Consider the following 18,788-nt stretch of genomic DNA (forward strand, 5'->3'; position numbering starts at 1 on the left):
TATTTTTAGTGAGTAAAAGAAAACATCTGCATGTAATTCCATAATATATTCACAATAGCATTTCATTTACCAGAGAGCAACTTTTGTTTTCTTGCTAAACAGTTGCGTTCTCCTGATATGAACATGTAAGAAATACCCTTGGTGGTTTTGGTTTTGTGATCATAGAGCGTAATTTAGGCTGCTGAGTTTTTTACTTGTAGATTATTAGAGTGGTTTTGATATATTCATACTCCTTTTCAGATACTTTATTAAACTAATGAAGTCTATTTGCAGATTTATCTTCATGTCAGAAATACTCAAATAGAACGTAAAATTAGCATTTAGTGTATCAACTGGTATCACCCTTAAGAAAAACTGTCTTCTCAATTTTAAAAGATTGGCACAAAGAGCTGGAAACCTTTAAGAAAGACTTAAACTAGTTTATTTCACTTTGAAACATTCTTTGGCTTCAAAGCCAAATTGAGTTAGAAATCTGTAGTTACGTTGTGGGTGAAGACTTGTAAAACAGAGGGGTCTGGTCCTGTTTTCTACCTTCTGATGCCTCAGCTGTACCAGGTTAGTTCATGCATGTCAATTTGTTTCACTTAACCTTAGCTGCACAGTCTGAATTGCTTTGGCAGGTGTTACTCTTTATCTGCTCTCCTGTATTTGTTTAGCTGTCCAAGTACTGCTTAGCCTTTGCAATAGCAGCCTCTGTAGAGGCCACTTAAACTTGTCTGGAAAGTCCCAAGTGAGGACTTACTACATCAACAGACAGACAGCACTGTTGAAGGGGCATTTGAATGCTGAATGAGAAGTTTTATCTCAATGCTATTTTTCAGTTACTCTTTTGGTTGGTCTTGATTTCAAGACTTTGATTTCATTAGCCTTTTCAATACCATCTTCAAACAAGAAATAGTGACTTGAGATATTTCTCAGGATTCTAGTGATCAGAAAATGTTTCTGCTGTATAGAACTCAGTCATTTCAATATCAGGTTGGAGCTCAGCAGAGATGGTGATGTATACGGAACCAATGTATAGGGTTTTTATGCAATGATAAAGGCATACAGTTTGAGTTAGAAGTGGGTAAAATTTCAAGTCACAGACTCTCTGTGTGTAATTCTTCATTGTTCACTTCCTTGATTCTGAAGACATCATACGCTTGCGTGGAAGTTCCTGTACAAATTTTATTTTTGGTGCAAAACATCTTTTGCTCATGTTCGTTCTGGTTGATGTGGTTCCTTGTGTTGATGGAATAATTTGGAAAGTGGAATGTAAATTACATAGGGAATTATATGCTGCTTATTTTGCTTTTTAACTCCAGAATGAATACTGGACTGGAAAAGTTGAAAGAGGCCTCTGAGTCAGTGGCTGCTCTAAGCAGAGAGCTGGAAGTAAAAGAAAAGGAACTTAAAATTGCCAATGAAAAAGCTGACATGGTATGTACAGCCTTCAAAGTGTATTGCTGTTTGAATTTTTTTTTTTTGCTATTCTTTATTCTGTTTTGAAAAGATTAATCAAGAGAAGTTAAGTGTTGGGGAAAAAAGGGATCTTGGAAACTTATGAAAGTCATCTTGTTTGAGTTCTCTGGTTCTGGAATTCAACAGATAAAATTTTACAACAAAAATTAATACCTTCTTCCAACTAGGTGTTTTCTTTAATATTTGCCATGTGGGTTTTCTCACATTCTAGGTATTGAAAGAAGTTACTGTAAAAGCTCAGGCTGCTGAGATGGTGAAGGGTGAAGTTCAGAAAGTGAAAGACAAAGCTCAAGCCATTGTAGACAGTATCTCAGTTGACAAAGCCATTGCTGAAGAGAAGCTGGAAGCTGCTAAACCTGCTTTGGAAGAGGCAGAAGCAGCCTTACAGGTTAGTACTTGGACCATGTATAACATTATTTTACTCCTAAGATGGGTTTCTTTGAAAAGAAACATAAGATTGCAGGTGCATCGTGTAACTTCTCAGTTGACAGAAAATGTATGCAAATAAATGTAAGTATTTTGAGGCTTTTTAGGTTCAGTTTTGTTTTTCTTTTTCCACCTCAGTACCACACCCCAAATAGGCAGTTTTTCAGAAATGGGCAAGTTTTAACTTTTATTTGAAACTATAGTTGATATATGATGTACTGCAGGTCGATATTAGACCAGTAACTGAATGTTGACACTGTTGTAAAACAGCTTGTGTGCAATGAGTGAAGAAATGCTTTCCATGTAAAAACAGTATAATTCCATCCAAATCTAAACCTCTTGTTTTATTTAAGTTTTCACCCATGAATTGCATTTTGAATAAGTTTGCTGATCCACTCTCTTCTGCTTCAAAAATAATTTCTTTTTTCTTATAGGTTGTGGCATTACCCAGATTTCTAGTGTTCACCATGGGACTTCATGTCTTTCAACATACTCTTTTTGTAAAGCTTTTTTAATAGAGTGATAACACTCTACCCATGTCTTTATATGACGCATCATCAATGATGAAAAAAGATTAATTTCTGTTCATCTTGCATAGTATTATGTTTTAATATCTGTTTATCTGTATGAGAGTTTTCCTCAAGGCATTTCTGTTGTGAGCAGCAGTAGTGCGATCTGAAGTAAATCTAATATTAGAGGCTGGCATCTCAAGAACTAGAAAAGAATGAAGGAAAAACCTGAAAGATAGATAAACTTCCAAGGTGGTTATGTAGATTTACTGGAAGGTTTTCCCTTCCACTTGAGAGGCTGCCAACAGTTGTGATGGTTAAAGATGATTGTGATGTTCCTTTAAATTAAAGTCTTCAAAATCTAGTATAAATAAGTTTTCATGGATCTTCTGAATGACTTCACTTTGAAGGAGAGGTGCTAAACAATCTCTGACTGCCATGATTCTTGAAGGGCAGAGTAGAAATGTCTAAATGCAGGCTGATGACGTGACAGCCGATAAGAGCGGAAGAAGAGAGAGAGTCTGGATCATAAGATTCTGATACTTAGCTACAGAAGGAAGGTAAAAAAAAAAAAAACCCAGAGGTGGGCAAGCATTCTGACAAGTGCATAAGCAAACAATGCTAACGGGGCACTCTCTGAGGTATGCAAAGAACACCAGCGTCCTGTGTCCTGCCCTGCATCTTATTACAGCTTACTTTCTGGTTTTGGCTAAAGTTACCAAACCAAAACCATACCGCTCTTCTTCAAATTTTGGGTTCTAATAAACAAAAATCTGTTTTTAAGGAAATGCTGTACTAGCATTATTGTGAGACTTCACAATGGGGTAAGGTAGTTAGGTTTTGTTGTGGTTTAACCCCCCACGCAGCTGCTCACTCGCTTCCCCCACACCCAGTGGGATGGGGGAGAGAATCAGGGGGAGGGGGGAAGCAAAACTCATGGGTTGAGATAAAGACAGTTTAATACAACAGAAAGGAAGAAAATAATAACGATAATAACAATAAAAAATGACAACAATAATAATACTACTATAAGAATTGGAATATACAAAACAAGTCATGCACAATGCAGTTGGTCACCACTCGCTGACCGATGCCCAGTTAGTTCCTGAGCAGCAATCCCCACCCCAGCCAACTCCCCCCAGTTTATATACTGGACATGACGTCCCATGGTACGGAATATCCCTTAGGCCAGTTTGGGTCAGCTGCCCTGGCCGTGTCCCCTCCCAACTCCTTGTGCCCCTCCAGCCTTCTTGCTGGCTGGGCAGGAGAAGCTGAAAAATCCTGGACTTGTTGCTAAGTAGTGTTCATACCAACTGAAAACTTCAGTGTTAGCAACATTCTTCTCATACTAAATCCAAAACATAACACTGTACCAGCTTCTAGAAAGCAAATTAACTCTATCCCAGCTGAAGCCAGGACAGGCTTAATCTTGAAATTCTTGCACTTGCTGTAATAAATTGCTTTGCCTGTGTCTAGAGGGGAAAGGAAAGCTATCATAAAAGCAAGCCGATCAGCATGCATATCTGTCTTCTCAGCATGCATTCATTCATTCAGAAACTCATTTAAGCAAGCAAATTCTCTGTATAAGTCTGTATAGGGCTGCATCTTTCCGAAAATTAATCTCACAATCATTACGGATTTGCAGGTTTCCAGCTATGGATTCCTATAAAGGAATTCTGCTTGCAGTGTAGAAAAATGTTTATTAAAATATTTGATGAATAGAAAGGTCGCTTCTCAAAAAAAAAATCTGTGGTTGGTTATTTCACTCTATTTTTGGCATGTTTTAGGACTGCTAAATGCCATGTTAGGAGACAGGTGGGTACAGAACAGTGTATAAGCATTTTTAAATATATAGCAAGATTAATTTTTTAAAGTTTTGAGTAAGAATTGTCAAAGTTCAATAAAACTTAATTGCATTTTGCCCTGCAATTAAAACAGCACATTAAATGCACAACTAGAAGTAAATAAACAAATTGAAATTAAATGAAGTTCTTCTGCCACAATTTGGATGGTAGCAAAAAAGGCTGGGCTGAATTTCCTAAAGGTCACCAAGAAACACTGGTTAAAGCTTCCACAGATACCTGGAAAAACTCTAATGAATTATCAGGTGCACACTGAACTCAATGAGCAGCAAAATACTGAAAGGAGACAAAAGGCAGGCAGAAGGAAGGTGATCAGGATAATCTTCAATAATTTACAATCCCTTTCTTGAAGTATAAACACATTTAACTAAAATCTTGCTTTATGAATTCCCACTGAGGCATGTGCTAGGCTAGAAGCAAGGTGTCATACCACCTGCAATAAATAACCTGTTGCTTATTGTTTGTTACTGTCATGGACTCAGGCTGATCAAACTGCCTGTGAATAAGCAAAGCTTCTGATCCAAGTTATGTCTGTTATGGGAGTGGGCCTGTCCATCAGCAGTTACCATTGTTCAGTGGTTTTTTGCTCTGTACGTGGTGCGGTATGCACTACTGCTCAAATCAGTGCTTCTCTAAGGAGACATCTTCAGTACTTTTCCGATATTGCTTTCCGATTCATGATGTGCACAAGAGTTACGAGTTATAGTATTAGATTTGCACCTTAGGCTTAGCCTTACTTAATAGGGCCTACGTTTTCACACATTATTATAATTTATTTGTTTTTCTCATAGGCCTGCTTCTGCAACAGGAACGTTGCCAGTAAGGTGAATTGGAAGGTGCAAATCTATACGTGTGTCAGGCCTTCTCACTGGTTTCCTTAATTCACCTTCATTTGCGAAATATCAGCCGAATTTATTTTCCTTTCTAGACTCAGTTTCTGGTCAATAGGTTTGTATTTTAAAAAAAATAGGTAAAATTTCAAGATGTTTCTGTTTTGTTCTTTGTTTTGTCAAAAATGTGCATGGTAGTTTTAAGCTTTTAGGTGCTGCTGTGGAGGTGGCTGAGCTGAGGTTTCCCAGTAGTTGCTGGGAGGCAGCAGTGAAAATCTGGTTGGAGGGTCCTTTTAGCTTCATGCTTTTTAGAGGTAAAATTTTTTTCAATCAAAAGTAAGTTTTATGTTCTCCAGTGGATTAATACTGTTGGTGAGCTTGTGCTCTATGTCTTATTAAATAAACAATAACAGTAATTGCTTTATCCTTTGTTTTAAAATCATAGACAATAAAACCTGCAGATATTGCCACTGTCCGCACACTGGGTCGACCTCCTCACCTCATTATGCGTATCATGGACTGTGTGTTACTGCTTTTCCAGCGAAAAGTGAACAATGTAAAAATTGATCAGGAAAAATGCTGTACCATCCCGTCATGGCAGGAATCTTTGAAACTGATGACAGCAGGGAACTTCTTACAGAACTTACAGGTGCTTGTGCAACCTTGGTCTTGATATTTTTTAATTTAAGAAAATACAGGACAGTGTTTTCTCTGGTGTTCGTAGGAGAACAAATGTGCAAGGGCAATCAGACACACAATAGATCTGAAATGTTAAGGGCTTCAAAATAAGTATGTCGCAATGAAATAAACTTGAATCCTCCTGGCAAAGTCAGGTCATAAATCAATTATAGTTTCTTGTAAGTAAGGCAATGAAATTACTTTCAGTGACAAATGATTCAAAGCTTTAAGCATTTGGTTTGAATAGCCATTGCTTATCTGTTCCATTAAAGCAAAGTGGATAGAAAACATCTTTTTTCTGATAACTTTTCAATAATTTTCAGCATTGCAACTTGTGCAGTGGCCTGCAAAAGCGTAGTTGATTATTGGGATGTACAAAATCAGAATTTTTTTAAATTTGGGATTTTCAGCTCCATAGCATGTGTCTAGGGAAATGGGAAGAGTAACTAGTGAATAAATCCCTCTTCATAATTTAATAATACTATGATTAATCTCCTCAGAATAAATTGTACCTTGTCCTGCCCCACTGGATGATGTTATATCTGATTTCTGCATTTTGAGAGTTTGCTTAATCTGTCTCTGGTCCAATGGGAAATCACAGATGGCAGGCTTGACCAGCTTTCTGTGGTTGGTAGTGCCATGGATGCCATTTCTGTAGTATTCACATTGCATGTACTCGTAAGGATTTTTAATTTACTGAAATGCTTCAACATGAGTTGCTTGTGCATAAATAAACCTATTTGTGCTTCGGGGAACAGCTATTTTTCAAGTTCATCAGTGATGGACTATCTTTATACCTTGTAAATATATCTTTAAAGACAACCAAACTTATATAGAATATTTGACCATCAAAATAAATTTGAGGGAGAAAATTGAGAGCTTTCAGGGATGAAAAATGGAAGAGATATTTTTTGGAGAAAAGAGAGGGTCAGAATAAATTCTTAAAATTGAAACATATTCCACTAATGAGATAAGGTAATTTAAGGAGAAGATACCTGGCTTGCCCTTTGAAAGGACTGTCTTGTAAAGTGTATGTTTATGAACCAGAGCTAAGCTTTTCCTTTTCTTTTTGAAGGTTAAGTTACTTACTCAGTCTAAAGGAAAACAGAATTTCAGGCAGGATATCAGTGATATTTTCTATCAACAGTTAGCTGTGTAATAGTAATGGATAGTGTAAGATAGCGAAGATCATAAATGAAGGCAAACTCTTTTTGATTTTGTAAGAATATAAAACAGATTTTGGCAAGCCTTCAAAGGTGCATGAGACAGAACTTCATATTAGCTGTTTGTAAGTAACACTTGTGATCTTGGTAGTGTTCTGTGTGGGCTGAAATACATATATGTATAGTTTACATGTATTACATACATTATGTGTATTGCACTTTTTTTTAGCAATTTCCAAAGGACACAATTAATGAAGAAGTGGTAGAACTTTTGAGCCCTTATTTCGAAATGGCGGACTACAACATTGAGACAGCTAAGAGAGTATGTGGGAATGTTGCCGGCCTTTGCTCATGGACCAAAGCTATGGCTGTATTTTTTTCCATTAACAAAGAAGTATTACCTTTAAAGGTAAGTCTGTTAATCTGTGGGAGGCACACAAACACCCTTTGCTCCTTCACTTCCCCACCTATGTGCACTTGAGGATTTCATCTGCTGGAAACATCAGCTGCCTTATTCCAACTGGTGCATGCCTCTCTAGGAATTTATTATTGTGAAAATAGTAACTCTACAGTAAAATGTATTTCAAATGTACTACTGCTTTTAAGTTGTCAAAATTATGAGGTTGTGCAGTTTTATGCACAAAACCCTTCTGAATGGGGTTGAAGCAGCTGTCATCTAGTTTGCTAATACAATTGCTTTACCTTAATTAAGAATTAAGTAGGAAAAATCTCGAGATCTGGTTCTTTCAAAGTTCCAGATCTCAGTTCATAAGAACGCATGTACAGACACTCTGTTCTTCAGTGTTATTCAGCGAAAACCAGACCTAAATAGTTGTTAAAAGGTAAGAATGAAAGTCAGGAAGAACACGGTCGAGCATGATTTTAATACAGAATAGCTTGTATTTATAATAAGAATGACTGAGAGGGAAGCAAGATTTGTAGTTAGAGGTAGTATTTTCCATTAGACAAAGCATGTTGGTTGGAGAAATCCAATAGGCTTCTAGTGGCACCAGTCTTTTTTGCAGGCTAGATCAGACTATCTTTTGTGTCAGATGGAGAATGGCTGGTATTCTCAGAAGTTTTTCTTATTAGTTTTTTGAATTGATGTTGGACCAACTGCTTAACTGCAGCTACCTGCAATAAGAAGTTAGTTTGTTGTAGAATTCACATAAGAGGTTTTAATGAATGATGAAATCTCTGCTGAGCAGCTTGATGAAATGATTGAAATGTAGTACAGTAAAACTTTGAGATGCATTAGAGTGAATGCTTTGAGATGATGTCTGTATGAATATACTTACATATTTGTATGCTTCATAGGCTAATTTAGCAATCCAGGAGAATCGTCTAACGACTGCTATGCTGGATCTGCAGAAAGCTCAAGAAGAACTGGGTGCCAAGCAAGAAGAATTAGATATTGTGCAGGCAGAGTATGAAAAAGCAATGAGAGAAAAACAGGTGAACTGCTCTTCACAGAAGAGAAGTTGCCACCCTTACTTTAAGGAAAACTTAATGCATTCTCTCCATTTCACTATTATTCCTTGGAAAGGATGTTGATGGACAGAGGATAAGAGAGATGTTATTTGGATACTGTCTCTTTGGATCTCACCTCTCTCCTTCGCCACTGATCCTCTCCCCCTCTTCGTCCTACCTCCTCAGAAACTATTTTATTTGGATTTGTTTAGCGCCTACTACTGTGACATCAAGTTTCATTAATGTATATTATCTGTGTATAGCATTTCACATATCATTTAACATGTATGCCAATATGAAAGCTGAGAGTAAAAATATTAAAAAGTTGAATCACATTTATGACAGTTGATAGTTTTTCCTGATACATTTTTTCCATCCCATTTTCCCTCCTTCTCTGCATGATGATATAAGTGTTTGAAAATATATTTTTAAGCTGTTGTTTACCTACTGGTTTAATTAGATGTAGAGATTTTTCTGGCCTATCAGATACATGACTGTAAACGGTATTTCTTGCTGTACGTTTTTCTCTAGACTTTGCTTGAAGATGCTGAGCGTTGCCGTCATAAAATGCAAACTGCTTCAAGTCTTATAAGTGGTTTAGCAGGTGAAAAAGAGAGGTGGACAGAGCAGAGTAAAGAATTTGCCATTCAAACCAAGAGGCTAGTGGGTAAGCTTTTGTCCACACCTTTGAACTTGGAAGTTAGTCACTTGAGTTGTGATGGGTAGTGAAACTGAAAACACTTGAAATTTCAAAACTTTTCCTTTGTAGCTTAGCTTCCCTGTTGTTAAAATGAGGGTAATTGTTATTAATTCGCTTGCTAAGGCACTGCTATGTAAAACATACAATATAAGACTAAAGTTCATATTTAAAAAAATAACACAGTAACTATGTATGCTGTGCATAGCCTTTTACTTGACATGTATAACATGCAGTGCATACTTGGGACACTGTTTTAGCTTGACTGATGTTTGTAGGCAGCAGTCCAAAGAAAGTGATATGTTATTAAGTGCCAATAAAGTGTCTATAACTGGGAATACATATGAAGGAGAGGAAGACTGATATTCAGGCACTGGCATTTTTATGCAGAAATCAATATTTTTAAATGCATTTACTAATGTTCATAAAACTTTTGTTTCTTTGGAGTTCACTTTTATTTTATAAGTATGCACTTGTAAACTAAAGTCCGTTGTAATAAAGAATTAATTTATTAGTTAGAAATTTATCTTGTCCTTTACTATGGTCTGAAGTTTCTTCTCTGACTTCTGCCTTGAAATGCTGTAAAAAGCAGACATTGTTGTATAGGTTATATTATAGTAGATAGGTTGTATTTTATTTGCTGGTATAATATGTGTATGTGTATTATAAACTTACTAAAAATGCAGAATACCTTCCCCACATGCTTATCATGTGTTTTCTAAAGATAACTTGGAAAAGTCTAAAAAATATTAGTACTCAGTATAAAAGTACAGTGTCTTCTCCATTTTGAATCCTGCATTCTTACTTTGGAGGTCCAAAAAAAAAAAAAAAAAAGTAACTGTGGTGTCATCAAACTTAGGAGGGCAATTTTGAAGCTGACCAGAAGATTAAAACTTGTCACACTTAATACTCTATAATGATGTCTGCTACAATTTTTTAGTAGTAGTAGTAGTAATAATTGTAATTGATTTGTTCTTAATTAGTACTCCTAATGGAAGGCTCTTTTGTCCCTCCAAAATATTGTTTAAGCCTGTTCTCATGACTGTGCAAGTAAATGATGGAATTGAAAGTTTATGAGTGAGTTTATTCTGCCACATCCTGCTTGTGCAGGATCTGCTGTTTGGAATAGTTGTGTGTGTTGGGTTGAGCTTGGTTGGCTGCCGGATGCCTATCTCTTGATCCCTACAGTTGCATTGTAAGGATAAAGTAAATGTGGCATCTACTGAAATGTAGCATTATCTTGCTATGTAACGAGCCTTGGGAAAAAGGCTGATTTTTCTTCTTTATGGGTCAAAGTGTGTTCTTCGGTTACCAGGCAAACCATGTAATAACTATAGAAGGAAGCAGCTTATTCATGAATAGAATTGGCAAAGTTGTAATGTTTTGTTTTCTTTTTTTGTCTTCCTTTTTCTCTTGAAGGTGATGTACTCTTGGCTACAGCTTTTCTGTCCTATTCTGGTCCTTTTAACCAAGAGTTCCGCAGCCTGCTATTAAATGACTGGCAAAAGGAAATGAAAAGCCGGAAAATCCCCTTTGGTAACAACTTGAACCTCATAGAAATGTTGACTGATGCTCCAACTATCAGTGAATGGAACCTGCAGGGATTACCAAATGATGACTTATCCATACAGAATGGAATCATTGTCACTAAAGCATCTCGTTATCCTTTATTAATCGATCCACAGGCACAGGGTAAAATCTGGATTAAAAATAAGGAAAGCAGAAATGAACTTCAGGTAATAGGAATGCTGGTGCTTTTATAATCCCTAGGAACTCTTAGCTTAAAAAACCATTCAGTGATTCAAATAATACTTAGCAAATGCCTTTTATATAAAATGCCTAGTCTGGACATAAAGGACACCTCAGATATATTTTGGTAGAATTGAGGTTTGGCTAGTTATGAAAAGGTACATGTGAAGCTTGTTAGTACCAGTGATCCATTTGTTTAATGAATTTGTTTTAATGAAACATAAACTGCTGGAAAATAGCCTGGATGGGTAATGTCTGATAAGGGCTGAAGCATGCTTGCAGAATACTATAAGCATTAGGAAAAAAAAACCCGAATAAGTGATTAATGCAGGTTCATATAAACATTTAAAAATGAAGATGCACAGGATGACATTTTTATCATCTTTTAATCAGAAATTATTGGTAAATTGTGTTGTCTTAGCATGGATGTCAGGTGCTAAATGTTCTGCAGATACACAGGGAAGACACTATTGCAACAACACACAGTCTGAGGCAAGATACACCAATTAAATGCAAACGGGAAAACAGGAGAAAGGAAGTCCTTGCTTGCTACAATTATGATTGTACCAGTAAACCAGCTTTTTAAAGATATGCCTGAAAAAGATAAAGGGGAGTTTGAAGGATGATAATAGAGTGGCTCTGAGAGTATTACTAGGAAATGACTTTCATTCATGTTGATTGTTATCTCAGTGTGGAACCCTTTAATGGTTGCCTGGCTAGTTATGTTAAAAAAGGATTATTAGACTTTAACTATGTAGTTATAAGCAAACTAAGCTGAATGTACTTTTGTACATGTTGAAAATTAATCACAATTTTACTGAGGACTATTTTTTAAAGCAAAGACTATTTAATGGCTTGTTCAATGTAACCCTCTAATTTTCAAGGGGGGGAAAAAAAGAGCCCTAATCTTGGAATTGACCTTGCTGCAGTTTGACTTGGGGATGTTAGCCAAGATAAAATTGAAGGTGATAAAAGGTTCCTGTGAATTTCTGGCCTAGTTGCACTCATAGGATATCAAAACTTTAAGTGCTCGGTGTTGCTTTGCTTCTACTTTTGTAGTTGAAAAATGGAAATTTGCATTCAATGGGACTTGAGAATATGGTACACTGATACTACCTTTTCTTGTGGTCGCAATCTTTGCTTTAATCCTTGTCTAATTATAGGATCATCATTTTTGTCAGTAATTTAAATAAAATGAAATAATTTATAAATATAAAACAAAAATAAAGCTCAGTAACTGGGCACAACATAATATATAGGTCCATGATTGTATTTTTAGGTCACTACTTTGAATCACAAGTATTTTAGAAATCACTTGGAAGACAGCCTTTCTTTGGGAAGACCTCTTTTGATTGAAGATGTTGGAGAAGAGCTTGACCCAGCACTTGATAATATTTTGGAAAGAAACTTCATTAAAACAGGTTCGGCCAACAAGGTAAAAGTAAAACAAATGAGCAAACAAGTGGAAACAGCCCCCCCCCCGCCCCCACCTTGCCCTCAACAAAATAACTCCTAATAAGTATATGATTATGAAAGATTAAACTTGTATTTAAATTTGATTAATGTAATACCAAAAAAGAGTAGGGTTTAAGTTTAAGATCACAAACAGTTAATATATTTAACCTATAGAATTCCTTATCCCTTTGCTTATAATTTTTAAAACTTGAAATAATCTGTGAATAAGTCATTTAAAGTGTTCCTTAGTCGCAATAAATTCTTTGCTTCAGATGTATAATTTAAAGCTGGATTTTTATGCCTTTGGACAGAAAAGTGTAACCTTTGTTTCTACATGCAGTATCTGAAAGCGTGTGTACGGATTCTTGATATCTCAAGACTTCTTTTTAATATTTTCCTTAAGGTGAAGGTTGGTGATAAGGAAGTAGATGTTATGAATGGCTTCAGACTTTACATTACTACAAAACTGCCAAATCCAGGTTACTCTCCTGAAATCAGTGCTCGAACCTCCATCATTGACTTTACTGTGACCATGAAAGGTCTTGAAAATCAACTCTTAGGCAGAGTCATTCTCACAGAGAAACAGGTAAAAGAATTATTTGTATCTTTTTCCTGGCTATACGTCTTACATTTACCAGTAGAAGGTTTTACTTTCATTTTAACATATTACTCTATTCCCATCTTGCAGGGTAAATTTCTGGCTCTATTGTGTTTGTTCTTAATATAACCTATTTATGATGGTTTAAAAGCTGGCACAGAAGCAATTGACTCATTCAAGTGGAAGTTTCTATTTGTCTTTGTTGTCACAACTGTACCCTACTCACCTTATTTTTCCTGCCTCAAAGAGTTATAACCTCATGAGAATGGCCTGTGAAAAGGAAAAGGGCCTGGAATAAAAACTGATCTCCTGTCTACAAACTTGTGGAGCTCATGGCGATGTAACCTGGTGCAAAGGATTCAGACTTAGTTACTTCCTTGCTCCAAGGGGAAATGGGCTAATTACCTATTTTGACATTGGAGATGTATTAGTTGAGGAAGTCCAAGTTCAGGTTGACAATCCCAGTAAACAAGCCGCCAGCAGTTCTGGACGGAGGCTGGCTGGTATATTTTGAACTATTGGACACCTAATCTGTGTAACTATAAGGTCAGGCAATGTTGAAGTCAAGTGAGACACTGTCCGTGTGTATTTACTAAGGTTTTGGCAATAGTTCCAGTTTACCTTCGCTAGAGAGAAATGTGTTTGTTCCCTTATTGTGGCATCTGTTGAGGTTCTCCCGTCCTCCTCCCCCACTTCTCCCCAATGTAAGACGTTCCTCCTTAATGGCTCTAGTCATCTTGTTAATGTCAAATAGTTGCATTTCTTTCCTGATCAGTCCATGGATCTCATGAGAGAAATTATACTCATTCTATGAAGGCTTATATTTTGTCAGACAGCTTCATTGCACTATCAGCTTCGCTTCAACCAGTGACAGCTTGTCAACCCACTGTGTAATGGGATTATCACTGTCTGTGTGAAACACACTGTGATGTGTATATTCACAAAGCCTAATGCCAAACTTCACTTCTGGGGCCTGCAATACAGTATGTTCCTCAAGATGACAGTAATTTTACCAGCAAATTCCTCCAGTCATCGCAGTTGCTGTATGCCTGCTTGGAGGACACAGAAAATATAGGAGCTTAAGTTTTCTCAGGAGTGCAAAGCAGTAGACTGAGAAGTAATGGACGCAAGTTGGAACATGGGAAATTCTGATTAGATATTAGGAAGAAAATAATTGCGTTGAGAGTGGTCAAAACCAAGAACAGATTACCCAGGGATGTTGTGGAATCTCCATTCTTGGAGGGGTTCAAGGCTCAACTGGACGTGGCCCTGAGCAACTGACCTATTTAGACCTGCTTTGAGCAGGGGGTTGGACTGGTTCATATCTGGAGGTCCCTTCCAAACTAAAATTATTCTACTATTCGGTGGTATCTTTGCCGCTAACTTGGAATGTCTAATTGGTGGACATACTGTGCTCTCTGGACCTGGGCTTCTCAGAGTGATCTACTCACTACTGCTTTGTTTGTAACTGTCTGGGGAGAGTTCTTCCAGATAAATGACAGGTGGACCACTTGACAGGCAGGGGGACTTTCGTAGAATATACTTACCACTTTTCAGTTTGCTTGGCCTCTGTTTTTACACCCTGTGGTTCAAGGTTTCCTGAAGAGTCAATATGGACATATGCCACCATCCAAAACCTTTTTTTTTCCCGATAACTAATTATGCACCTTTGGGAATTTGAGGATTTCCCCCTTAAGTGTCCCTTCTTGTAGGCTTTGGTAGGGAGGTGGTGGAATTATTTAACTGTGTGACTGTTTGCCAAATGATTTGAGCAGTATGACTGCTTGGTGATATCCAGTGTTAGAATGCATGTGTGGAACTTCTCCCCCCAAAAGAGAAGAGATTATTTATCTGAAGTTAGTGTTCTCCACTGTTTGTATGTACGTTTAGATCCTTCATGCCATTCCACTGCCTCTAATACAGTTCTGCACTTAGAATGAATGAGATTCAGACATAAGATGAGGAAAAGGAGGGTTTACAGCACATCATTTAAAGATCTGGCAAAGTCTGACTTTCTGTTCCTGTGTTGTCTGGTATGCCCATTGGTAGAATCTGTGTGGCATGCATCTTGGAGAATTGCTTGATTACTGGTGAGAATACTGGTACTGATTTCTTGCTTTCCATCAGAATGTTAAACCAATTTGCAAGATGTGAATTAAGCATAAGAAGGTCAAAGGGGAGCTGGTATATCAGTATAAATTTAATTCTACTCTGTTTCTTGGAATAATTGGATTTGAGAGACTTGATATATATCTGAATGTAGTGTAACTTATACTGTTTTAATTATATGATTGTTTTGATACATTGTATGTTAGGTAATTTGACAAAAAACTTGCTTATTTACTGTTGTAGAAATAGAAATGCCAGATTAGTAGTGGAGTTATACATGAACTATTTATGGCTTTTTGAATTTTCACATTCAAATTTCAAGATTTGTGGTAGAAAAAGCCTCAAGTTTTGTAAGGAACAGTTGATGCAAATTCTTGCACTTGTGAATCATTTTGTGACAGAATGATATAAGCTACGTAGCAGCTTTTATATGCTATGAATATTAACAAGATCTAGCATTCTTTGGTACAGCCTGTAAAATGATGTCAGCTTGTGAAAGCAATTCCATAAAACTGGTTTTGAAATAGCCTCTTTGGTGCAAGTTCCTTGAATTTATGTATATGGTAACTTGGCTTAGTTTTTTTGCATCCTTGATGTTATGACTGGAAATTTTTTAGGACATGCAGAAAACATGCAACTGTGTACTCTTCCTGATCTGCAAAAAGTATTTTAAAAGCTTAGTAGCTGGATTTTTCACTAAAGTTTTCATCTACGGTTACTTCACTTGCTTTAGTTTGGTCATTCTGTTTCCAACTTGTTTCTCAGGCTCTTTTTGTGAGGAAAACTCAGCTTTCTGTTTTTTAAATGCATTGCACTCTAAAATACGTTTAACCTTTTAAATTGAACTCAGAAAAACATGAAATTTAATTTGGCTTAGAATGATTTCTCTGCATGATAATTATTTAATTGGATGCTAACATTCTTTTAATGCTATACTTTTAAAAATTGTTTCTGCTTCATCAAACTTGCATAATTCTTGTCTTGCTTCATAATTGCTACCTGCTTTTCTTTAGTTTGGTTAGGCATCAGTTGATTGAAATGGAGTTAACCGTAGTTTTCTTGTCTTTGTTTCAATAGTTTTTGTCAGAAGCTTTTGAATCTGTATGCACAGTGGCGGTGTCACTTCATTCAGGCCGCGATAATCTACTGTTAACCTCCACCCTCCATCAGACTTTTGCACTGGCCATATAGGACTATTAAAAGGTGAATGAGTCTTGCTGATGACTCCTTGTCTCTCTAGTTGATGGATCAGCTCATGGATGGGAGCCAGGGAGTCTCTGTTTGTCCGATATTGCCGGCGGTGCACTGTCCTGGTAGCGATTGGCACCTGCTGTTCTTCAACTTGCAGCAGTCCCACAATGAAGGGATCTTCCGAGAGGCCAGGCAGGGTAGATAGCTGTTTGATCTTCTCTGCGTTTACAGTGGCTACACCAAAAGCCCATCGGTACCCCTTTGGGTCCTTGAAGTACCATCTCTTGAGGTAGTCTATGCCAAGGATACAAGGAGCCTCTGGGCCAGTCACAATGGGGTGCTTTTCCCACTTGTCCCCTGTCAAGCTCACTTCAGCCTCCAATACAGTCAATTCCTGGCATCCCCCTGTCACTCCAGAGATCCAGATGGGTTCTGTGCCCCTGTACACTGATGGTACCAGCGTACACTGTGCACCAGTGTCTACCAAAGCCTTATACTTCTGTGGGTCTGATGTGCCAGGCCATCGAATCCACACAGTCCAGTATATCCGGTCATCCCTTTCCTCCTCCTGGCTGAAGGCAGGGACCCTCTATTGCTGTTCCTCATCAGAGTATTCACTGTCTGACCCTTGCGGTGCCAGACCAGAAGTCCCCTCACCAGAGTCAACGGAGGTCGTTTCAGTTCTTCTATGCCTGGAGGATCGCTGATTGCTTTCTTGGGCCTCTACAGCAACGACACTGACAGCCGCCTTCTTGGGTGACCCCTTCTTAACAGCTGTCTTCCCTCTCAGTTCACGTACGCAGGCTTCCAGCTTAAAGGTGGGTTCACTGTCCCACTTCCTCATGTCCTCCCCTTGGTCACGCAGGCAGAACCAGAGTGTACCATGTGGCATACGCCTTGGGCTCCCTTTCCCTCTGACCGGGGCAGGAGAGGACTGATTACTTGGAGCGTCCCTAAGAGCCAAGGCACTGTCCTGTAGGGATGAGGAGACACAGAGATTTTCTTCAAAGTTTTGGAGCCAAGACGACACTTTCTCCACAGTTGGTGTTTCCATATCTGGGCAATACATTGCTGCCAAGCTGTTAGAATATGACGCTGGGGCACCTTGAATCACCTTTCTCCACATGGCCCGTGTGCACAGGACATCCTCTGGATCTTTTGAGACTTCCTCATCATCTAGATCACTGTAGATGACTTCCACCACTGCTAACTCTCTCAGGTACTGGATGCCTTCATCTGCGGTAGTCCACTTTTCTGAGGAATTCACAAGATCTTCCTTGAATGGATATCTTGCCCTCACACTTGAGAGCAGCCGGCTCCAGAGACTGCAAATTGCTGCCTCTTTTCCAATTCCTCTTTCAATTCCCCGGTTTCTAGCGAGGGATCCCAGCTGTTGGGCTTCCTTGCCTTCCAGTTGCTGACTGTCGGCCCCGTTATCCCAGCATCGGAGCAGCCAGGCAGCAATCCGCTCACCTGGCTGGCGGCTGTAGTCTTTCCGCAAGTCCCGAAGTTCTGAGGACGTCAGGGACCGGGTAGTTTCCGCTTCCTGTCTAAGTTCCCTCACTCCTTCCTCCAATTTCTTTATCGAAGGACCAGCTTCTAGATTAAGCCTTTCCTCTTCTTCTTCTTCTTCCCTCACTAATCGATGGTATGGACCTGTTGATCTCCTCGTCCACTGTTTCTTTTTCACTATTGGGGCAATTACTGTAGTTGTTGTTGTTGTTTGGGTCCCCGCCTCGAGCATGGTGTCCTCAGATGCAGTCTGGGTCCCTGCCTCAACCGTGGTCCTCTGAGAGTGTTGAACTATGGCTCGGTAGGCATAGGCCAGGCCCCAGTACAGTGCGAGAAGCTGCTGGTTTTCATTGGGATAGGCAAGGCACCCTTCTATCAGGTGGCGCGTCAGTTTGCCAGGGTTACTTGCCTGTTCAGGTGTAAAGTCCCAGATTATGGGAGGTGATAACCGTCCTAGGAATCTGCCCAAATCCTTCCATATACCCTGCCACCCAGGGACCGGTCGCTTGAGGGCACATTTCAGTATTGCCTCACCCAAAACTTGTCTTCTCTTATACCAGGATGAGACAGATTCCACAATACCCATAATATACCACCAGTATTAATTATTAGTACTGAACAACTCACATAAGGGTGAACAAGGACCTCAGGAGCCTGCATAATAAAACCATTCACATCAATGCCCGGTAGGGAGAGGGAGATGTGTTCCCTCATCTCCTCCACAAGATAGCTCCCACAACACAGCAAAGCCATCAGTGCCAGGACAAAGCACATAGATATTATTTGTATTAGCATGTTCCCGAGTTCCTTCATTCTCCCCACAAGATAGCTCCCGCAGCACAACAAAGCTATCAGTGCCAGGGCAAAGCACACAGCCATTATTTGCGTTACCATGTTCCCAAACTCAGCAAGGTAGAGATAAGCAAGCAGCCAACAAGCTCCGTGACCTGCACAGGAGCTTGCCACTTAATAACTAGCTATGGCATGTTTAATGCAAAACTGCTGTTGTCTTGCCCCACGTTGGGCGCCAAAAAGGACTGTAGTGGGTTGACCCTGGCTGGATGCCAGGTGCCCACCA

General features: G+C 38.7%; 1 protein-coding gene across 1 annotated transcript in view; it reads left to right on the forward strand.

The window, feature by feature from the left end:
• The window catches only part of DNAH5 (dynein axonemal heavy chain 5), a 138,913-nt gene that overhangs the window by 99,697 nt on the left and 20,428 nt on the right, over nucleotides 1–18,788 (forward strand). Inside the window, exons 57-65 of the mRNA XM_052781603.1 lie at nucleotides 1,305–1,419; nucleotides 1,673–1,849; nucleotides 5,534–5,737; nucleotides 7,159–7,338; nucleotides 8,247–8,384; nucleotides 8,931–9,066; nucleotides 10,516–10,832; nucleotides 12,125–12,280; nucleotides 12,704–12,886. Of these exons, the coding sequence (XP_052637563.1) occupies nucleotides 1,305–1,419; nucleotides 1,673–1,849; nucleotides 5,534–5,737; nucleotides 7,159–7,338; nucleotides 8,247–8,384; nucleotides 8,931–9,066; nucleotides 10,516–10,832; nucleotides 12,125–12,280; nucleotides 12,704–12,886 (1,606 nt within the window). The remainder of the gene's footprint in view (nucleotides 1–1,304; nucleotides 1,420–1,672; nucleotides 1,850–5,533; nucleotides 5,738–7,158; nucleotides 7,339–8,246; nucleotides 8,385–8,930; nucleotides 9,067–10,515; nucleotides 10,833–12,124; nucleotides 12,281–12,703; nucleotides 12,887–18,788) is intronic.

This window comes from Harpia harpyja, chromosome 1 (genome assembly GCF_026419915.1).
Source record: "Harpia harpyja isolate bHarHar1 chromosome 1, bHarHar1 primary haplotype, whole genome shotgun sequence".
NCBI lineage: Eukaryota > Metazoa > Chordata > Aves > Accipitriformes > Accipitridae > Harpia > Harpia harpyja.